At 42.7% G+C, this 22,709-nt stretch overlaps 1 protein-coding gene across 1 annotated transcript in view; it reads right to left on the minus strand.

Moving 5' to 3' along the window:
- Positions 1-4,553: 4,553 nt before the first annotated feature.
- The window catches only part of NOTCH3 (notch receptor 3), a 56,422-nt gene continuing 38,266 nt past the window's right edge, over positions 4,554-22,709 (minus strand). The window contains exon 32 of the mRNA XM_036845775.1: positions 4,554-6,006. Coding sequence (XP_036701670.1) covers positions 5,999-6,006 — 8 coding nt within the window. The 3' untranslated portion in view covers positions 4,554-5,998. The remainder of the gene's footprint in view (positions 6,007-22,709) is intronic.

The raw sequence follows: 22,709 nt of genomic DNA on the forward strand, positions 1-22,709 counted from the left end.
GGGACCCTCCCATGTCTCAGCAAGTGGTTCAAAGCTAAACTGGAACCCAGATCTCCAGACCCCCTGGTTCAGTGGGCATGAGGTGACCTGTGTTTCTAAGCAGTCTTACAGCCTTTAAGAAGGAGCCCAAGGCACCAGGCTCCTTCTAAACTGTGATGCAAGGCCGCAGTCCTTGCTTCCATCTCCTTGAACCAAAGACAGCGCCACCTGGACCTCTAGTCATCCTCACCAGGCAGGTAAAACTGAGTCTTGCAGAGCAGACTGTGTTTATTGAGTCTATAGCCCTCTGGGAAGTGGTTAGGAAAAGCCAGATTATTTGTTATGTTTGTTTGCTACTTCTTGCCACTGTCATTAAAGAGAGAGGCGTACTGAGGCAAGCAGAGGCAGAAGGGACCCTAACAATATTGAGGTAGTCTCTCTCCATGCAGACTACAATTTAAATGGACTGAGTCTGGTGATTTGGGGTTCAAGGGGAAGGAGCGATACAAAGTGGCCCTGTTGAGGCAGTTGTAGCAAGAGATTAACCATTTCTCAGCATCCTCGAGAGAATGCCAAGGTCCAATCAAGTATAGAAGCCAGGAAATAAATGAGGGCATCATTCGGGTTTAAGAACTACGCCAGGTGGATGAACCTTGAGGACGTGATGCTCATTGAAATAACAGTCACAGAAAGACAGATACTGTATCATTCCACTTCTATGAGCTATTTGGAGTAGTTCAAATTCATAAAGAAAAGACAGTAGAATGGTGGTTGCCAAGGGCTGGTGGGGGGCAGGGGGTGGTGAGGAATGAGGAGTTAGCGTTTCATGGGGACAGAGTTTCAGTTTTATGAGATGAAGAGTTCTGGAGATGGATGGTGGGGGTGGTGGCACAACATTCTGAATGCATTTAATACCACTGAACTACCATACATTTCAAAGGAGTTAAGATGGTCAGTTTTATGTTGTATGTATTTTGCCACAGTTTAAAAAGTGAAAAGGAAAAAAAAAGCTGTGCCAGCGGAAATCTTTGGCTGTTGTTACTTGCCCATGGAGCTACCTGAAGAAAAAAAGACCAGACACCTACTAAATTTTTGAGAGAAACTATGAGCTTGGCCTGCAAAAGATCATGACTCTCTGGCATATAAAACAATGCCCCAGGGAGTTCCCTGGCGGTCCAGTGGTTAGGACTCAGCGCTTTCACTGTGGGCCCGGGAACTAAGATCCTGCAAGCCTCGAGGTGAAGCCAAAAAAACAACAACAACAAAAAACCCAACAATGCCCCAAGATTGTACCATGAGGTCCTTAAAATCATACCAGCAGGAAATGGAATGAGAAAGCTTCAGAAGTGGTGATGGGGAACAGAAGCCAGTGAGGAACCTCCCAGAGGATAGAGCCAAGGACCATGGACAAAGACCTTACTCTCAGCAATGGCAGTCTTCACAATTTCTGCCTAACTAAATATTTTAATTGCTAAATTCAGTGACTTCTGTGTGCTTCCCATGCTTCCACTGAGGTTTTTGGTTTACTATGGCTTTAACATTTATTTTGCATGTAGATTGAAAGTTCTTTTTTCAAGTCTGTGGGTCACCAGCCACAAGAAGCCATTCCAGGGCTCGAAGGACAGTTTGAATTAGATGCTGTGAATGATTGACTCATTAGGCTAAGTGGCACCAGTCCTTCTGGTTCTGCCTAGGAAGATGCCTTCAGGTGTTTCAGCACCAAGATATTTACAAGACAAAGAAATCCTTCTCTTGCTAATACTGCCTGCCTCTCATAGCAGTAACTTTTTAAATTGTAATTGGGGCAAAATACACATACCATAAAATTTACCACTGTGACCATTTTTAAGTGTGCAGTTCAGTGGTGTTAGGTACATTCACATTGTCGTGCAACTATCACCACCATCCATCCCTAGAACTTTTTCATCTTGCAAAACTGAAACTTCATAGTCATTAAACAACTCTCCATTCTCCCTCTCCCGGCTCCAGCCCCTGGCAATCACTATTCTACTTTTTGTCTCTATGAATTTGACCTCTCTAGTTACCTCATATAAGCAGAATCATACAATATTTGTCCTTTTTTGTCAGGCTTATTTCATTCAGTGTAGAGTCCTCGAGATTCATCCACGTTGTAGCATTTGTCAGACTGCCCTTTTTTAAGGCTGTATAATATTTCGTTGTGTGTATATACCACATTTTGATTATCCATTCATCTGTCAGTGGGTGCTTGGGATGCGTCTACCTTTTGGCTACTGCGAATAGTGCTGCTATGAACATGAGTGTACAAATGCCTCTTTAAGACTCTGCTTTCAATTCTTTCCTTTTTAAGATTTATTTATTATTTATTTATTTACTTTATTTATTTTTGGCTGTGTCGGGTCTTAGTTGCAGCATGCAGGATCTTCGTTGAGGCATGTGGGATCTTTCGTCGTGGTGTACAGGTTTTCTCTTCTCTAGCTGTAGCATGCAGCTCCAGGGCATGTGGGCTCTGTAGTTGTGGTGCGTGGGTTCCAGAGTATGTGGGCTCTGTAGTTTGCAGCTCACAGGCTCTAGTTGAGGCACACGAGCTCAGTAGTTGTGGCATGCGGGCCTAGTTGCCCTGCCGCATGTGGGATCTTAGTTCCCTGACCAGGGATTGAACCCACGTCCCCTGCATTGTAAGGTGGATTCTTTACCACTGGACCACCAGGGAAGTCCCTCAGTTCTTTTCTATATATACCCAGAAGTCAAATTGCTAGATCATATGGTAATTCTATTTTTCATTTTTAATCTTTTGAAGAATCACCATACCATTTTCCATAGCAACTGCACCATTTTATAATTCCATCAATAGTGTGCAATTGTTCCAATTTCTCTACATCCTCACCAAAACTTATAGTGGAAGCCTCACCACTAGTGTTTATCTCACTCTTTTTTTCTAGTTCCTTGAGGTGTAAAGTTAGGTTACTGACTTGGGATCTTTCTTCTTTTTTAATGTAAGTGCTTACAGCTATGAATTTCCCTCTGAGCATAGCTTTTGCTGAATCCCACAAGATTTGGTATGTTGTGCATTCATTTTCATTCACTTTAAGTATATTCCAATCTAACTTGTAATTTCTTCTTTCACCCATTGATCAAAGGTGTGTTGTTTAATTTCTATATATCTGTAAAGTGTCCAGTTTTCCTTCTGTTACTCATTTCTCATTTCATTCCATTGTGGTCAGAGAAGATACTTTGGATGATTTCAATCCATCATCTGTGTTTAATTAAACAAAAGTGAACTACTAAACTACAAAACTCACTTCACATCTATTAGGATGGCTAAAATCTTCAAAACCAGAAAATAACAAGTGTTGACAAAGATGTGGAGAAATTAGAACTCTAGTACACTACTGGTGGGAATGTAAAATAGTGCGGCCACTATGAGAAACAATTTGGTGATTTCTCAAAAAGTTAAACAGAATTACCTTATGATCCAGCAATTCCACTCCTAGTTACATACCCAAAGGGATTGAAAACAAGGACTCAATCAGATACATATACACAAATGTTCATAGCAGCACTATTCACAGTAGCCAAAATGTGGAAACAACCCAAGTGTCCATCAACAGATGAATGGATAAACAAAATATATATATATATCCATGTGAATAACATGGAATATTATTCAGCCATAGACAGGAATGAAGTTCTGATATGTGCTACAACATGGATGATCCTTCAAAACGTTATGCTAAGTGAAATAAGCCAGACGCAATAGGACAGGTATTATATGATTCCACTTATATGAAATATGTAGAATAGGCATAGTCATAGTGACAGAAAGTAAGTTAGATGTTACCAGGGATGGGGAAGAGGGGGGAATGACGAGTCATTACTTAAAGGGCACACAATTTCAATTTAGGAGGATGAAAAAAGTTTTGGAAAGAGATGGTGATGATGGTTGCACAAACTTGTGGATGTAATTAATGCCACTGAGTTGTACACTTAAAAATGATTAAATAGTAGAAATTCATCTCATGCTATTGTAAGTGGCTAAAAATTATCCTTAATTTTGAAGATGAAAATGGCGATAATTTGAAATTGAGCTTCAAAATTTTAAAAAGGAGATGGAAGAACTTAAAAGAGCTTAATGCCATTTTCAAAAGAATAAAGCAAACTAAAAAATGTTAACAGTTCTCATCCATTCATTCAATCAACAAATATTTGTCAACTGCATCCAAAATACCAGGCTCCATGCTATGCACTGGAAATACACGTTATTTTTGGACCTTACACTGTAGTGAGAGGTTGTACGAAGACCTTACACTGTCTAAAGGAGACAAACAATAGATAATAAGATCATTTTAGTTAGTGATAAATACTTGGAAAAAATAGTATCAAGAGACTGAGAAGACAAGCCACAGACTGGAAGAAAATATTTGCAAAAGACATATCTCATAAAGGACTGTTATCCAAAATATACAAAGAATTCATAAAATTCAACAATAAGAAGAAAATTTTAAAAGGATAAAACGATAAATTTTGTTATATATATTTTACTACAATAAAAAAATTTTAATTCTTCCTTTTTTCTTTCTTTCCCCATCATATACCAAAGAAATAAAGGACCCAAGGGGGAGAGAGGTGGCCAACAATCATGAAAACATCATTTAAGTGTGACAGGAAAAATAAAGGCAGCCTTTGGTTGGTAACATTCATTCCGCCCGCCCCCCTCCCCCCCCAAAAAAGTGAACTACTTCTGAGCGAGACAAAATAAAAGGATGCTGGACCGGGTGCCAACCCCTATTCACTGCTATGTAAAGCACTGCCCTCCACTGCCCGCCAGCACCGGGTAGGGTCAGGGCCGCCCTCCACTAGTGACCATCATGCTCTGCAGACCGCGTTGCAACCCAGCAAAGTCAAGGAAACGAAGACGAAGGGAAAGGGTAGCCTTTATGGAGTTCATGCTGGGTCTCAGGCACTGTTTGTAAATTGCCTCACCCAGGCTATTTCATTTAAGGTTATGGGAGTGGCCTCTGTTTTCCAGGTGGGGGAACTGTCAGGCAGGGCAAGTGTTCATGAAAAAGCTAGAGCCGGAACTTAGGACGAGTGTTAATTTTAAAACTCCGCGACTTCGCGCCAGGGTCCTCCTCGATGCCACCCTCACATCTTTATTGCGCAGAGTGTATACCACCGGGTTCAGCAGCGGTGTCACCACCGTGTAGAACACAGCCACCAGGCCGTCCTGGTCCGGGTTTCCTCTGGACTCAGGCCGCAGGTAGACGATGGAGGTGCAGCCAAAATGCACCATGACCACGGTGAGGTGGGCCACACAGGTGGAGAAGGCCTTGTGCCGGCCGGTTGCTGAGGGGATCCTCAGGAGGGCGGCCACAATGAAGGTGTAGGAGTGGAGGATGAGGAGGAAGGAGACTAGCACCACGAGGATACTCAGGAAGAAGATGGCCAGCGCTTTGCTGGCACTCCCCGCGCAGCTGAGCTTCAGGACCTGGGTGATGTCGCAGAAGAAGTGCTCCACGCGGTCGCTGCGGCAGAAGGGCGAGGAGAAGGTCAGGCTGGTCTCGATCAAGGCCACCAAGGACCCGAAGCAGAAAACCAGGGCTCCCAGGTAGAGGCAAACTGTGGGTCTCATGATCACCCAATAACGCAGGGGATGACAGATGGCAACCTAGCTTAGTAACCCATCAGGGTAAGGAGGAAGCAGTGGCTGCGTCCCAGGCCCAGGAGGAAGAACATCTGAGCCCAAGAACCAGGGATGGAGATAGCGCCACTCTCCATGAGCAGATGAGCCAGCATATTGGGGATGGTGACCAGCGCGTAGCAGGTCTCAGAGAGGGACAGCACGGCCAGGACGCGGTACATGGGAGCGTGAAGGGTCCGATCCGCGTGTATGATGGTGATGATGGTGACATTGCCACTCAGGGTAACCAAGTATGTGAGGAAGAACAGTGCAAAGACGGTGGTCCTCAGGCCTGGGAAGGTGGAGATACCCACCAGCATGAACTCCGTCACCAGCCAGGTGGCATTTTCCCACTGCTTCTCAGGAACCTGAGAGGAGGAAGCAGAGGAAATGGAATAGGACAACTTAATAAGGCTCTGCTAAGCAACAGATACCAGTGAGACAGGATAATCATCCCTGTTTTACAAAAAAAAAAGAAAAAAGAAAAAAAGGAAAAAGAGACTCAGAAATGAGGTCAGTTTTCCTCATATCACCCAGCTAGCAGCTCTTCAACAGACGAGAAAATTACAGATATGGAAATGACCTGAGTGCCAATTAACAGATGAATGGATAAAGAAGATTGGTACATAGACCCATTGGAATGTTATTCAGTGGTGAGAAAGAAGGCAATAGTGCCATTTTCGACAATATAGATGGACTTTGAGGACATCATGCCAAGTATGATGTCAGACAGAGAAAGAAAAATACTGTGTGATCTCACTTATATGTGGAACCTAAAAGCCAAACTTGTAAAAAAAAAAAAAAAAAAAGAGTAAAATGGTGGTCACCAGGGCCTGGGATACATTGATATATTGTAATATGATTACTACTGTAGCCATATTCAGCATCTCTATCATGTCACATAATTATTATAGTTCTTAGAGTCTCTAAGTAATCCTTGCCTCATCTCCAAAGCCATGGGTGGTGGAGTGGGGAAGGGAGACAGACAATAAAAGTGTATTATCAAGGTTTTGACTGAAATAAAAACACACAAAATGAGAGCTGTGAGTTTCAGTTTTATTTGGGGACTTACTGAGGACTATAGCCCAGGAGACAGCCTCTCAGAGAGCTCTGAGCAACTGCTCCGAAGAGGTGGGGAGCAGGTCAGCACATATGTAATTCTGGAGAAGGGGGTGTGCAATCAAGCACACATCTTGGTAGAAAATTACTGCTGGTCACAAGGCACAGTTATCTTAGTTAATGATTTTAGTGCTTTTCTAAGTATGGGAAGATGCAAGAAATTGGGTTCACAAAAGTCTCTCCTGGGGCTTCCCTGGTGGTGCAGTGGTTAAGAATCCGTCTGTCAATGCAGGGGACACGGGTCCGAGCCCTGGTCCGGGAAGATCCCACATGCCGCGGAGCAACTAAGCCCGTGAGCCACAACTACTGAGCCCATGGACTACTGAGCCCGTGTGCTGCAACTACTGAAGCCCACGTGCCTGGAGCCCATGCCCCACAACAAGAGAAGCCACCGTAATGAGAAGCCCGCGCACCGCAACAAAGAGTAGTCCCCACTCGCTGCAACTAGAGAAAACCTGTGCACAGCAACAAAGACCCAATACAGCCAAAAATAAATAAATAAAATAAATAAATTTATTTACAAAAAAAATCTCTCCTGAAAATATCTAACTATCTGAAGGGCTGTTCTGTCAGTTTTCCCAGAGCACAGAGAGCCTCATTCCTGAACCCTTTCAGGGTGTGTTGAAGGTCAGTGACTGCAGTGGCCAATTACTCAATCCTTGAAGAGCCAGGTGGCCAGTGACATTCTTTAGTGGGACCACTACAATTTAATCCCACCTGGAGGTCCCTGAGGGGCAGCAAGGGAAGTGGGATGTTTATCCACCAGCCCCCAATCGTCTTGCTCAAGAGTTTTGACCAGGAGGCGTTCATCTCCCAGTACTTCCAAACCTGCCACATGTACAGGGAAATTCAGAGTCTGGCAGGTAAGAAAGGGCATAAGGGCCAGGGGGATATGGTCCAGGAATTTACAGGGTCCTTTACAATCCGTGTGAAAAGAATACCCAAGAAAGGCAAAGCCTGTAGCATCGATGTCTGAAATGAACGAAGGAATACTTTTAGGAAACCTAATACCCAGGGCTACATCAAGTCTTCCATGAGCCCTAGGTACTTGTGCCTTCCTCCATAAAAGTTGTTTTTGTTTTTGTTTTTGTTTTAAAAAGGGAATTCCCTGGCAGTCCAGTGGTTAGGACTCCGCACTTGCGTTGCAGGGAGTAGGGGTTCCATCCCTTGCCCAGGAACTAAGATTCCACAAGCCTTGCAGAGCAGCCAAAGAAAAAAAATCGTTTTTAATTTTTATTTATTTTTTTATTTAAATACAATTTAATTTATTAAATAAATTAAATACAATTTAACTTTTTAATTTATTTCAGTTTTATAAAAATTTAAAATTTTACATTTTAGGACTGTGTTGGTGTAAAATGAATATAATTTTCACCCTAAAAATTTACTTATTTCTTCTGATCTTAGAAATTAACACAATTTCATGAGCCTTCTAATAGTATTGCAGGCCCTAGGCCTTGTGCTAATAAATATATCTGTGTTAATTAAATGGAAAATAACTCTGAATTATTGACCTTTTTTTTCTTTGGCCACGCTGCCGGCATTCGGGATCTTAGTTCCCCCACCAGGGATGGAACCCGTGCCCCCTACAGTGGAAGCACGGAGTCCTAACCACTGGGCCGCCAGGAAATTCCCATAAAATTATTGACCATTTTAATTCAAACAATGAAGAATTAGTAAAAATCCTGGATTGGCGATAGTTTTATTATTTTATAATCAATTAACCTACTAGCTCAGAAAAATATATATAACCTATTTTGGAATGTTTCTGAGTATTTTGCGCTCATTTGGAAAATGGTCCTAATGTAATCTTTCCCTGCTTATCAAGAGTTAATTGGTTTGGAGAGAAGCACATTTCAGCCTTGAAATCCTGAAATACCAACTCTGAAACGAGGATGGGTGGAGGCGGTGGAGAGATGAGTCCTGATTTATGCGCCATCTAGTGGCATTTTGGGTAATCTGCAAGCCGGTGACCCTTAGAATAAATAGCTGTGCCCCTGAAATTACTCACCTGCAGCAATGGGAGGAGAGAAATTGAGAATGACCCTTTAAATGTTTTGGAAGTTTGTTGAAATTTTAATTTGTGAAAAATAAATTTTAAATTATTATTATTATAGTTCTGAGAATATATAAAATAGAGAAAAACAACAAAAATGTGCTTGATCAAGTCCAAAGACATTCTGTTTATAAAGAAAGGACTAGTCAGGACCATCAAAGAACTTAACAGGTGTAAAAAGTGAGGAAGGGATGCCTATTTTTCATGAAGAAAGGAAAACCAGGAAGCAGGAAGCAGGCAGCCCTGTTGATCAAGCACAGGGGTGCAAACTTTTCCTGTAAAAGGCCAGATAGTGGCTATTTTAGGCCATTTGGGCTGTACGATCTCTGTCATGACTGCTCAGCTCTGCCCATCTAGTGTAAAAGCAACCATAGACAATGTATACGTGTCCATGACTGTTTCAATAAAACTTTATTTACAAAAACAGGCAGGGGGCCAGATTTGGCCCTCAGGCTATAGTTTGCCAACATCTGATCCAGCACAAATAAAACTAAAAGAATATTCAACTTAGGGAAATTCCAGTGAGGGATTCACACTGTGAAAAAAAAAAGCAAAGCCTGACTTGAAATCTTCAAAAACTAAATAAAGCAAAATGAAACTCCAAAACTAAGAATCTTAGACTCCACTTGAGAAATCTAGATCTAAGAAAAGGCACACTTGGCAGAGATGCCCAGAGCACGTGTCTGAAAGAAGCTCTTTTATTTCACATTAAACTGTATCAGAAAGAACATCAGAGCCTTTATATAGTGAGAATTATAGAAATTCAATTAGCTGGAAGACTTCACAGAGAAAAAAAGTAGCTGGATTATGACCGCTAAAAAAGTGTAATTTCTGAATATCACAAAACATTGTTAAATTGAAGTAAACGTATAGGCAAATCATAAACTAGAAAAGGTTGTGGCCCTAAAAAATCTTTGGCTCTTCTTTTGCACAGCAAAGAAAAACATAAACAAAATGAAAAGACAACCTACAGACTGGGAGAAAATATTTGCAAATGACGCAACTGACAAGGGCTTAATTTCCAAAATATACAAACAGCTCATACTGCTCAATATCAAAAAAACAAAAAAAAATCAAAAAATGGGCAAAATACCTAAATAGCATTTTTTTTAATTATCAAATTGGCAAAGATTAAAGAGGAAAATGAGTGCTGGGTGTTAATGAGTGTGTGCAGAACGAGGCCGTCTACCATCATCTTTACATTGCTGGTTGCAGGAACATGCAATTTGTCATTTATCTGAAGTCCTACTTTGGTTCTATAATTCTGCTTCTAGATTTTTCTCATAAAGAAATTATCTGACACCAGGTACAAGGATATTCATAGTAGCATTATTTAAAGTTAAAAAAAAAAAAAGGAACAACATGTGTTCAATAAAATGCCCTTACAAACCATTAAGAGGGGAAAAACCCTAAAACTTTAATAGGAGAGAAGATGGACTATCATTAAAGTCACGTCTCTGAGAATAATTGATGACATGAGAAGAATTCTCATTTATGTGTTTTCTGAGAAAAGGGTAACAAAACAATCAGATCCTAATTGACTCACTACAAAGGCATGTGTTTTTTATTCTTTTTGTATGTCCCAATTTTTCTACATTGAATGGGGATTTTTGTAAACAGAGAAATAACATTTCTTAGAGGGATTTTTTTTTCCTCTGGGTAAATATTTTTTATTGTTCTTCAAGAAGTTTAATCAATCTGGTTTGGAAAAAGGAAGCTAAGGGTAGAGATAAAGAGGTTCCCTTTGAAATACAAAATATGCTAACGCCATTTGTGATGAACATTTTCAATATATGATCTGAAGAGCAAATGTCTAGTAAAAACTGCAAATAGGTAGGTGACTTGGCTCCCTGGCAAGCCATGAGGAAGACTTTTTAGGAAGATCACAGGAAGCATGTGTGGGGACCTAAGGGAATTAGAGGAATTTTCGAGTGAGTTGATGCTTTTTAGAGGGAGAAATCGAGACCAAGTTGATGGACTTCCAACTGCCGTTGTCATATGGGGAAGGGGCCCTTCATAATATTAACACGAGCTTCCTCCAGGAATGTCAGCCTTTCTTGGGCCTCATGAATAGGTGAATTGAGAAGGAAACACCCCTCAGCATAAACTCAGTGTAGGAGTCTCCTCGACCTCAATTATCCAGCCTCTACTTACCTGCCTCCAGTGATAGGGAGGTCACTAACTGATAAAAAATCCCCATTACATAAAGCAGAAATCCTGTGCTCAAGACAGTGACAGGCAGAGACAACAAAATTGAGCTCTGGAATCAGAAAGACCTGTGTTTAAATACTGGCACCTTCACTAACTAGGAGCAGCGTGACCCTGGGTAGCTGGCTTTGCCCCTCTGAGCCTCATCTGCGCAAGTAGATATTGATCCTCTGAGCTTACAGATAATAGTGAGATTCCCTAAACAATGGTATGAATCCTTTGGTCTCAGACTCCTTGCAAGGATAGCTGGGATTATTATTCTCGGCTTTGCACTGCTGGGGAAGCAGAGCATAGAGGGGATCATCTGCTTACATTCTCACAGTGATGGTACCAAGATGTGAAGCCAGGAGTCTGCCTCTGGAGGCTGTGCTTCAAGGGTTGCAAGTTTTGCAGGGTCACCTTTCATGCTATACACATTCATTGAGCATCAGTTCTGTGCCAGGCACTGCTCTGGACACTAAGGACACAGCAGGGAACTAAATGGGCAGAGATCCCAGCTTTGGAGGAGCAAAAGGCTCTAGGGAAGTGAATCAGGAAATAAGCAATGAACATGATAACTAAATAAGTGAGACCGTATGTTGGAAGATAGTGCTACAGAAAAAGAAAAAGCAGAGAACTTAGGGAGTAATTGAGGGGTCTGAGGAGGGCTGCAATTTTACATAAGACCGTCAGAAAAGGACTTGCTGAGGTTTAATGCTCAGTTGCTCTGAAATTTCTTGTTTCCCCTCCTTATTTTCAGATCTCACCTTGAGGGCTGGGAATGGGCCAGGGTGGCTTGTCCCAGCTTGGCAAAGGCCCCAAATTCATGCTTGAAAGAAATTAGGAAATCAGTCAAGAAAGTGCATGGGGAAGAGCATTTCAGGTAGAGGCAACAGCCCATGCAAAGGCCCTGGGGCCAGACTGTGCCTGGAACAAGAACCGCAAGGACAAACAGGGAGATAGAGGGAGTGATTGAGATGGAGGAAGGAGGTGAGGGCAGAGAGGTGACTGAGCTGAGCGCATCTTGTGGGTCAGAGTGAGGACTTTGGCTTTTATACCAAGTGATATGGGAGCCAAGGAGGATTCTGAGCAGAGGAGGTACATGACCTGACTCAGAGGCTCCCAGGTGCCCTCTGGCTGCTGTGGGATAACAGAATGTGGGGGGACATGGGTGACAGCCAGGAGACCAAAGAGGAGGTGGCTGAGCTGGTCCAGGTGAGTGATTATGGGTGGGGACCACGGAGGTGGTGAGAGGTGGCCGATTCTGGACAGATTGTGCAGGTGGAGCCCACTGAATTTCCTGATGGGTTAGATATGGGTGTGGGAGAAAGAGCAGGGTGTGGGAGCTGGCAAAGCTGTATGAGGGGGCGGGGGCGGGGGAGGGTGGGATCAGTCCAGCCAGGATGAGAGGAGATTCTGTTCATCTCAGGGAATGCTGGGGCAGACACACGCCGAGCACAGTGGACTCATGCAGACAGCTGGCAGGCACCTCCCCATCCTCACCACGGAGGTGGCATCTGCCCAGTCCAGAGAGAAGGAAGAGTAAAGAGGGAAGCCCTGAACGTGGCTAAAAAAATTTATTTATTTGTTTGTTTTCTTTTGTTTGTTTGTTTTTTGGCTGCATTGGGTCTTCGTTGCTGCGCGTGGGCTTTCTCTAGTTGCGTCGAGCGGGGGCTACTCTTCGTTGCGGTGTGCCAGCTTCTTATTGTGGTGGCTTCTCTTGTTGTGGAGCTCTAGGCACGCGGGCTTCAGTAGTTGTGGCGCACGGACTTAGTTGCTCCGTGGTATGTGAGATCTTCCCGGACCAGGGCTCGAACCCGTGTCCCCTGCATTGGCAGGCGGATTCTTAACCACTGAGCCACAAGGGAAGCCCGTGACTAAAATTTAACCCTGCGGCAGCTGAGAAGCTATGAGTTTGAGTTTGCCTCAATGTATCCAAAGTCCGCTTTCCAATTGTGACCAGTGAGAGTGCCTGGCCAAAAGGAAGTCAGGTTACAGGACTAGAAAGTTCCTTATTTGCATACCTGGAACCCGTGACAATTGCACCCATGGACAGATCTCCAGGCAAGCTGCTTGTTTAGTGGGAGAGTTGGGACCCAGTGAGTCCCAAGCTCAGGGGCACGCCCATGGCCGCCCCCACAGTGAGGGTGAAAGCTGAGGAACACATGGGACTAGGATCTGGAGTCTTTCCTTTTCCATCAGGAAGCCTCCCCCAAAGCTGGTGCCCCTTCCCCATCGCCTTTGAGCCCTCACTGCTAAATGACTCTATATGTGTGTGTGTGCATTTGTGCCCATGAAGCTCCCAGATACATGTGTGTGCATGTGTGTGCCTGATGCTTGCAGGGCACACATGTGTGCATTTTGCACCCCAACTGCACGCATTAGCCCCACCCTTCTCCCCCTGTCTGCTCACATGCCTGTGCAGGTCAGGGTTCTGGTGTGGGTTCTAGATGCAGGTCGGCGTGCATGGCAATGGACAGTTCTCCTTGAGGTTTCCCCTTCCCTTCCTAAGCAAATATCATCATCTTCTCCATCCCACATTCCACACAGAAAACAGAATTGAACACCTTTTGGGCAAATGTCATCCAAATCCGGCCCTGTTGGCTGTTTTCAGATGAATGCTCAGTCACTCCGGCATTTCTCTCTCCACCAACTCATTCTCAGATTTCACCACTAGGACTGGGGATGGACCAGGGTGGCTTCTGCAGCCAGGAAGGGGCCCTGAATCCATATTCACCATGGCCGAGGGAGGCTCCCACGGCGCCCGCTGACATCACTCTCTGCTCACTGCCTGAGAGAGAAGGGGCTAAGGACCGGATTCCTGTTATACAGGGGTTCCCTGGAGCTGCTGTCCCAGGGGCTCCCCAGACACTAACAAGCCCCCCAGGGCTCAGGCTGTCTACACACTGTGAGGTTTTTCCCTCCTGGAAACTGGAGACCCCAGGGTCTGCTTCCCCAGCCCACAGGCTCTGATGGCAAAAAAAGTGGGGAAAGGACTAATTATGATTTCTTTCTGTGGATAGTGGTCACAAATGCACTCCTCACTCCATCCATTCTCCCCAGTGCCCGTCAGTGCCCACCACGAGCTGGGCAAGGCTGCTGCCCCAAGGAAGAGGCACCCTCCCTGCCCTTCCCTAAAAGGAGGAAGGAAGAAGTGGATCACTTTGATGTTGTTATACAAATGTTGCCCAGGCTTAACTTCTCATGGTTATCCCTCTCTTGCTCTCCCAGAATTAATTAGTTGCCAAGTCTTCTCTATTCTTCCTCCTCTACTCCGTCCCATTCCCTTTGCCCCATCCTAACTCAACCTGCATCCTTCTCACCCATTGCAAAAGTATGCAGCTACTTCTCCCTCCAGTCCATCCTCTGCACTGGCCAGCAGAACAGAAGACTCTGGCTGTGTTTCCTCTCTACCCAGGGACTTTTCATGGCTCCCCATTGCCCTCAGAGTAAAGTTTAAAATTCCCCATCTTCACTTTCAAGACTCACATGATCTGGCCACAGCTACCTCCTCTAGTTCTACATCCAGACATTGTTCCAGGCGAACCAACATACATCCATTGATTAAGTTACCAATAAGTGGGCTTCCCTGGTGGCGCAGTGGTTAAGAATCCGCCTGCCAATGCAGGGGACACGGGTTCAAGCCCTGGTCTGGGAAGATCCCACATGCCGCGGAGCAACTAAGCCCGTGCACCACAACTACTGAGCCTGCACTCTAGAGCCCGCAAGCCACAACTACTGAAGCTTGCGTGCCTAGAGCCCATGCTCTGCAACAATAGAAGCCACCACAATGAGAAGCCCGCGCACCGCAACAAAGAGTAGCCCCCACTCACCGTAACTAGAGAAAGCCTGCGCGCAGCAACAAAGACCCAACACAGCCAAAAATAAATAAATAAATTACCAATAAGTGGGAAGGTGAGGTATAGGCCCAGCCATTCCAAATTGTTGACCCCTCCTCTGAGATTTCCATGCTGTTTCACACTATTTTGCTCCTTCCCATACTATTCTCTCAGAATTTATTTTTCCCCTCCTCCTAGCCTCCTCGCAAACTCCTACTCCTCCTGAAAGACACATCTCTGGTATCACCTCCTCCAGGAAGCGTTCCCTGATCACTCCAGGATAGTCACACGTAGCATCTGTGCTCCCTGAGGTCCTGGGTTTCTTCTCCATATTATCTGTGTCCCTGTGTTTCTCCCCCTAGCCCATGAGCTCTTCGGAACGGTCCTCATCTATTCCACCTCCCAGGAGCATTACACCCAGATGACAAATTCCCTCCTTGCATTGCCTTCCTCTCTTGCTTTCCATGCTGCCTGCTTTCTCTCCCACCTCTCTAGCCACACATTCACAATCTCCTCCTCTCACACCTCCTAAAATTACAATTCTCCAAAGTTCAGTCCTAAGCCCTCTTCTCTCTCCCTAGCTGAGATATTTGTATTTAAAACAAAAAAAAATTCCCTCAGCTTTATTGAGATATAACTAACATACAACATTGTGCAAGTTTGAGTAGTACAATGTGTTGACTTAATATGTTTATATATTCCAAAATGATGACCACCACAGCAGTAGCTAACACCTCCACCCCATCACATAATTACTACTTCTTTTTTGTGGTGAGAACATTTACAATCTATACTCTTAGCAAACTTTCAAGTGTACATATATACAGTATTATTAACTATAATACCATGATGTACATTAAATCCCCAGACCTTATTAACCTTAAAATGGGAAGTTTGTACCCTTTGACCAAAATCTCCCCCATTTTCCCCTCCCTCAACCCCTGGTAACAACCACTCTACTCTCTGTTCTCTGAGTTCAGCTTTCTTAGATTCCACATATAAGTGAGATGATGCAGTATTTGTCTTTCTATGTCTGATTTATTTCACTTAGCATAAATGACTTCAAGGTCCATACCTGTTGTTACACATGGCAAGATTTCCTTCTTTCTCATGACTGAATAATATTCCAATATGTATATATACCATATTATATATATATAATATACACATGTATATAATATTATATATATTTCTCCTTTGTCCATTCATCCATTGCCAGACACTTAAGTTGTTTCCAGACCCTGGCTATTGTGAACAGTGCTGCAATGAACACGGGAGTCTGAGCTGAGCACTTTAACATCATGAGTTAAATTTCATGACTACACATGAGCACAGTCTCATGATTTTGCACGCCCACCTACTCTACACCAACAACCCCTGTCATAGTTGAAGCTCCCCCAGAAGCAGACAAGGATTTGATAGGACGTAAGTTTCTCTGGGAGGTGATCTCAGAACACACAAGTAGGAGAGTGGAGAAATGAGGAAGGAAAGGAAAGGAAGCTCATTAAGCACGGGTTATCAAGCAAGTTATCCCTGTGTCAACTGGGGTTCATTCCCACTGGAAACCACTGGGGAGCAGCAGACAGCATTCACCACAGAGAAGGGAGGGAGCTGATGTATGTATACACCCACTCCAGTCAGTCAGTGTTGAGGGAGGCCCCTGGGGACATTAATTCCCCAGTGCTCCCAGCCTGCTGAACATGTGAATAGAGTAAGCTTTTGTGGCCAGAGAAAGCCTTCAGGCAAATAGATGTTGCCTGGCTCTTGGAATGAGACTGGCTGTTCCATTGACTGTTGGAACTGAGACTGAAGTGGTCAGAGCAAGGAGATATGGACAGAAGGCTGACAACATCTGCTACACCTGGTTTCTCCCCTTCATCTCTGACTCCTCAATCTCTTTCTTCTCTCCAACTCTAACACTGGAACTGGAGTCCAGGACCCCGGCCTTGACTCTCCTCTCTCTCCCTAGGTGATTAGTATAATCATATGGTGTTAAATACCATTCCTGTGCCAACGTTCCCCGAAGATATATCCCAGATCCGTCATTCCCTCTGAACTCTAAACCCATAAATCCAACAACCAAAAATCAATCCATGTCAGGGAAGCAGACTAAATGTCCATTGACAGAGGAATGGATAAAGAAGATGTGGTACAAGGGCTTCCCTGGTGGTGCAGTGGTTGAGAGTCTGCCTGCCAATGCAGGGGACACGGGTTCGAGCCCTGGTCTGGGAAGATCCCACATGTCGCGGACCAACTGGGCCCGTGAGCCACAATTATTGAGCCTGTGCATCTGGAGCCTGTGCTCTGAAACAAGAGAGGCCGCGATAGTGAGAGGCCTGCGCACCGCGATGAAGAGTGGCCCCCGCTTGCCACAACTGGAGAAAGCCCTCGCACAGAAACGAAGACCTAACACAGCCATAAATAAATAAATAAATAAATATTTAAAAATAAAAAAGATGTGGTACATATATACAACGGAATATTACTCAGCCATTAAAAAGAATGAAATAATGCCATTTGCAGCAACATGGATGGACCAAGAGATTGTCATACTGAGTGAAGTAAGTCAGACAGAGAAAGACAAATATCATATGATATTGCTTATATGTAGAACCTAAAAAGAAATAATACAAATGAACTTATTTACAAAACAGAAACAGACTCACAGACTTAGAAAATGAATTTACGATTACCAAGGGGGAAGGGTGGGGGGGAAGGGATAGTTAGGGAGTGTGGGATTATGTACACACTGCTATACTTAAAATGGATAACCAATAAGGACCTACTGTATAGCACAGGGAACTCTACTCAATATTCTGTAACAACCTAAATGGGAAAAGAATTTGCAAAAGAATAGATACAAGTACATGTATAACTGAATCACTTTGGTGTACACCTGAAACTATCACAACATTGTTAATCAACTATACTCCAAGTGGTGGGAGGGATAGATGAAAAGAGAATGACAACATATTGATAATTATTACAGCTGAATAATGGGAAAATAATTCTTTCTCCTTCTGTGTAAATTTGAAAATTTTTTCCCAGTAAAAAGTTTTAAAAGAAAAAAAAGACTATACTCCAATATAAAATAAAAAGTTTGAAAAAAAATCAATCCATGTCAGAGTGATGACCTCCAAAAATTCTCTCCTCCATAAAGCAATGAGAAAACTGGAAATGGATAGTGGTAGTGATGGCACAGTCTTGTGAATATACTACAGTCCTCTGAATGGTACACTTTAAATCTGTGAATTTTATAGTATGTGAATTATATGTCAATTAAAAAAATCAATCAATGTGGGGAATTCCCTGGCGGACCAGCGGTTACAACTCCGTGCTTCCACTGCAGGGGTCACGGGTTCGATCCCTGATCGGGGTGCTAAGATCCCACATGCTGCGTGGTGCGGCCAAAAAAAAAAAAAAAAAAAATCAGTCAATGTAATCCACCGTATTACCAAACTAAAGAAGAAAAAATATATATTGACACAGAAAAACCACTTGACAAAACGCAGCACTGTTAACACACTAGAAATAGGAGAGGACTTCCACAGCTTGACACACTTCTTCTACCCAAAACCTACAGCTAACATTTTACTTAATGGTGAAAGATTAAATGTTTTTCCCCTAAGATGAAAAACAAGACAAGGATGTCTCCTTTCATCACTTCTGTTCAATATCGTATTAAGGTTGTGCCTCATACAATAAGACAAGGAGTTCCCAGATATGATACAAAAGCACAGTCCATAAAAGAAAAAACACTTTGATTGGACTATTAAAACTAGAAACTTCTGCTCTGTGAAAGATATGGTTAAAAGAGTGAAAAGTTAAGCCATGAAGTGGGATATTTGCAAATATCTGACAAAGGATTTTTATCTAGAACATGTAAAGAACTCCCAAAAATCAACGGTAAGAAAACAAAACAACTTTTTTTCTTTTTGAAGTATAGTTGATTTACAATGCTGTGGCAATCTCTGCTGTACAGCAAAGTGACTCAGTTATACACATACGGACATTCTTTTTTTATATTCTTTTCCGTTATGGTTTATCACAAGATATTGAATATAGTTCCCTGTGCTATACAGTAGGACCTTGTTTATTCATCCTATATATAATAGTTTACATCTGCTAATCCCACACTCCCAGTCCTCCCCTCCCCCACCCCCCTCCCCCTTGGCAACCACAAGTCTGTTCCCTATGTCTGTCGATGGACATTTAGGTTGTTTCCATGTTTTGGCTATTGTGAATACTGCTGCTATGAACATAGGGGTGCATGTATCTTTTTTAATTATAGCAAAACAACTTTTAAAAATGGACAAAACACACTGGAACGGACATTTCACCAAAGAGGATATACAGATGGCAAATAAACACATGAAAATATGGTTAAATCATTAGCCATTAGGGAAATGCACAGCAAACCCACAATGAGATACCTCTGTGCATCTAGTAGAATGTCAAAAGATAAAAACAAACATGAGCAACAAAAAAAAAAACTTGACAATACCAAGTGCCAGTGAGGTTGTGAACAACTGGAAGTTTCAGACATTGCTGGGGGAAATGCAAAATTGTATAGCCTCTCTTTTTTTTTTTTTTTTTTTTTTTAAAGGTGCAACCCATTCTTTTTTTTTTATTATTTTATTATTTATTTATTTATTTATTTTTGGCTGTGTTGAGTCTTCGTTTCTGTGTGAGGGCTTTCTTTAGTTGTGGCGAGTGGGGGCCACTCTTCATCGCGGTGCACGGGCCTCTCACTATCTCGGCCTCTCTTGTTGCGGAGCACAGGCTCCAGACGCACAGGCTCAGTAATTGTGGCTCACGGACCTAGTTGCTCCACGGCATGTGGGATCCTCCCAGACCAGGGCATGAACCTGTGTCCCCTGCATTGGCAGGCAGATTCTCAACCACTGTGCCACCAGGGAAGCCCTGTATAGCCTCTCTTGAAAACCATTTAGCAGTTTCTTACAAAGTTAAACTATCTTCACCATATGACCCAGCAGTTCCACTCCTAGAAATTTTTCCTAAGAAATGAAACACATCTCCACACATGTACACAAAATGTTTATGACAGCTCTATTCATCCAAAAACTGGAAATGATGCATACATCCTTCAATAAGTAAATGGTTAAACAAACTGTGATACGTCCTTATGGTGGAATACTACTCAGCTATGAAAAGGAGAAACTACTGAAACATGAATCCCAAAGATTATTAAGCTGAGTGAAAGAAGCAAATCTCAAAAGATTACATAGTGTATGACTCAATTTATATGACTTTTTTTGGGAAAAGGCAAAACTAAAGTGATGGAGAATAATAGATCAATGGTTGCCAGGGGGTAGAACTGATGAGAAGGTGTGACTACAGAAGGGCAGCATGAAGATGTTTCTTTTTATTTTATATTGGAGCATAGTTGATTAACAATGTTGTGTTAGTTTCAGGTGTACAGCAAAGTGATTCAGTTATACGTATACATGTATCTATTCTTTTTCAAATTCTTTTCCCATTTAGGTTATTACAGAATATTGAGCAGCGTTCCCTGTGCTATACAGTAGGACCCTTGTTGGTTATCTATTTTATTTTATTTTATTATTATTTTTTTAGGTCACATGGCAGTTATGCACAGGAGGACTATTTTTTTACTTTATTTATTTATTTTTAGCTGCATTGCCTCTTCGTTGCTGTTCACAGGCTTTCTCTAGTTGCGGCGAGTGGAGGCTACTCTTCGTTTCAGTGCACAGGCTTCTCATTGCTGTGGCTTCTCTTTGTTGCAGAGCACGGGCTCTAGGTGTGTGGGCTTCAGTAGTTGTGGCACGTGGGCTCAGTAGTTGTGGTGCAAGGGCTTAGTTGCTCTGCGGCATGTGGGATCTTCCTGGACCAAGGCTCGAACCCGTGTCCCCTGCATTGGCAGGCAGATTCTTAACCACTGTGCCAGCAGGGAAGTCCCTGTTTATCTATTTTAAATATAGCAGTGTGTACATGTCAATCCCAAACTCCCAGTCTATCCCTACTCCCAAACTTTACCCCCGGTAACCATAAGTTCGTTCTCTAAATCTGTGAGTCTGTTTCTGTTTTGTAAATAAGTTCATCTGTATCATTTTTTTTTAGATTCTGCATATAAGCAATATCATATGATATTTGTCTTTCTCTGTCTGACTTACTTTACTCGGTATGATAATCTCCAGATCCATCCATGTTGCTGCAAGTGGCATTTTTTCATTCTTTTTAATGGCTCAGTAATATTCCACTGTATATATGTACCACATCTTCTTCTACCATTCATCTGTCAATGGACATTTAGCTTGTTTCCATGTCTTGGCTATTGTAAACAGCACTGCAGTGAACATTGGGGTGCATGTATCCTTTTGAACCATGTTTGTCTCCAGATATATGCCCAGGAGTGGGATTACTGGATCATATGGTAGCTCTATTTTTAGCTTTTTAAGGAGCCTCCATACTGCTCTCCATAGTGGCTCTACCAATTTACATTTCCACCAACAGTGTAGGAGGGTTTCCTTTTCTCCACACCTTCACCAGAATTTATTGTTTGTAGATTTTTTGATGATGGCCATTCTGACCATGTGAGGTGATACCTCATTGTAGTTATGATTTGCATTTCTCTAATAATTAGAGATGTTGAGCATCTTTTCATGTGCCTCTTGGCCATCTGTATGTCATGAAGACATTTCTTGGAGTGATGAAAGCTATTCTGTTCTATATCCTGGGTGTGATGGTGGTCACACAAACCTATACATGTGTTAAAACTCACAGATCTGTACACACTCACACAAAGTCAATGGTACAATATTTTTAATTTGAAAAATTAAAAATTTTTAAACGGGCAAAATATTTGAACAGATACTTCACCAAAGAAGATGTGAATCGCAAATGAGCCCATGAAGAGACATATTCATTTGCAAATTAAATGTAAATTAAAAGCACAGTGAGATACCACTATATCACTAGAATTAAATTAAGCTAAAAGGACTGGCAATACCAAGTATTAACAAAGATGTAGAACAACTGGAATTCTCATACATTGCCAGTGGGGATGCAAAATCGTGCAGCCACTTGGCAAAAAACTTTAAAAGTTAACGAACACTTACCATGAAACTTAGCCATCTCACTCCTAAAAAAAACCTGAGAAAAATGAAAACGTGTGTCCACACAACGTGTATGAATGTTCATTGCAACTTTATTTAAACACCGAAAACTAAAAATTACCAAAATGTCCCTAAAGTGACAAATAGATAAACAAACTGTGGCATATCTATAACACATGACATGCATACTATCGTCAGCAGTAAAAAGGACTACACATAATAAATGATATGCCTAGGCCTTCCCTGGTGGTGCAGTGGTTAAGAATCTGCCTACCAATGCAGGGGACATGGATTCGAGCCCTGGTCCGGGAAGATCCCACGTGCCGCGGAGCAACTAAGCCCATGTGCTACAACTACTGAGCCCGTGTGCCACAACTACTGAAGCCCACGTGCCTAGAGCTCCATAACAAGAGAAGCCACCACAATGAGAAGCCCGCGCACCGCAACGAAGAGTAGCTCCCACTTGCCACAACTAGAGAAAAGCCCGTGTGCAGCAACGAAGACCCAATGCAGCCAATAATTAATTAATTAATTAATTTTAAAAAATAATTGCTATGCCTAATAACGTGACTCAATCTCAAAAGCACAATGCTAACTTAAAAAAAAAAAAAAAAGCCAGACTCCAAAGCCTACACACTGCACAATTCCATTTATATGAAACTCTAGAAAAGGAAGGACTGTAGTTACAGTGACAGACAGCAGATCCACAATTGCCAGAGCCAGAGGGGCAGAAGGGGACTGACTACAAAGGGGAATGATGAAACATGATTGTG

This window comes from Balaenoptera musculus, chromosome 3 (genome assembly GCF_009873245.2).
Source record: "Balaenoptera musculus isolate JJ_BM4_2016_0621 chromosome 3, mBalMus1.pri.v3, whole genome shotgun sequence".
NCBI classification, from domain to species: Eukaryota; Metazoa; Chordata; class Mammalia; order Artiodactyla; family Balaenopteridae; genus Balaenoptera; species Balaenoptera musculus.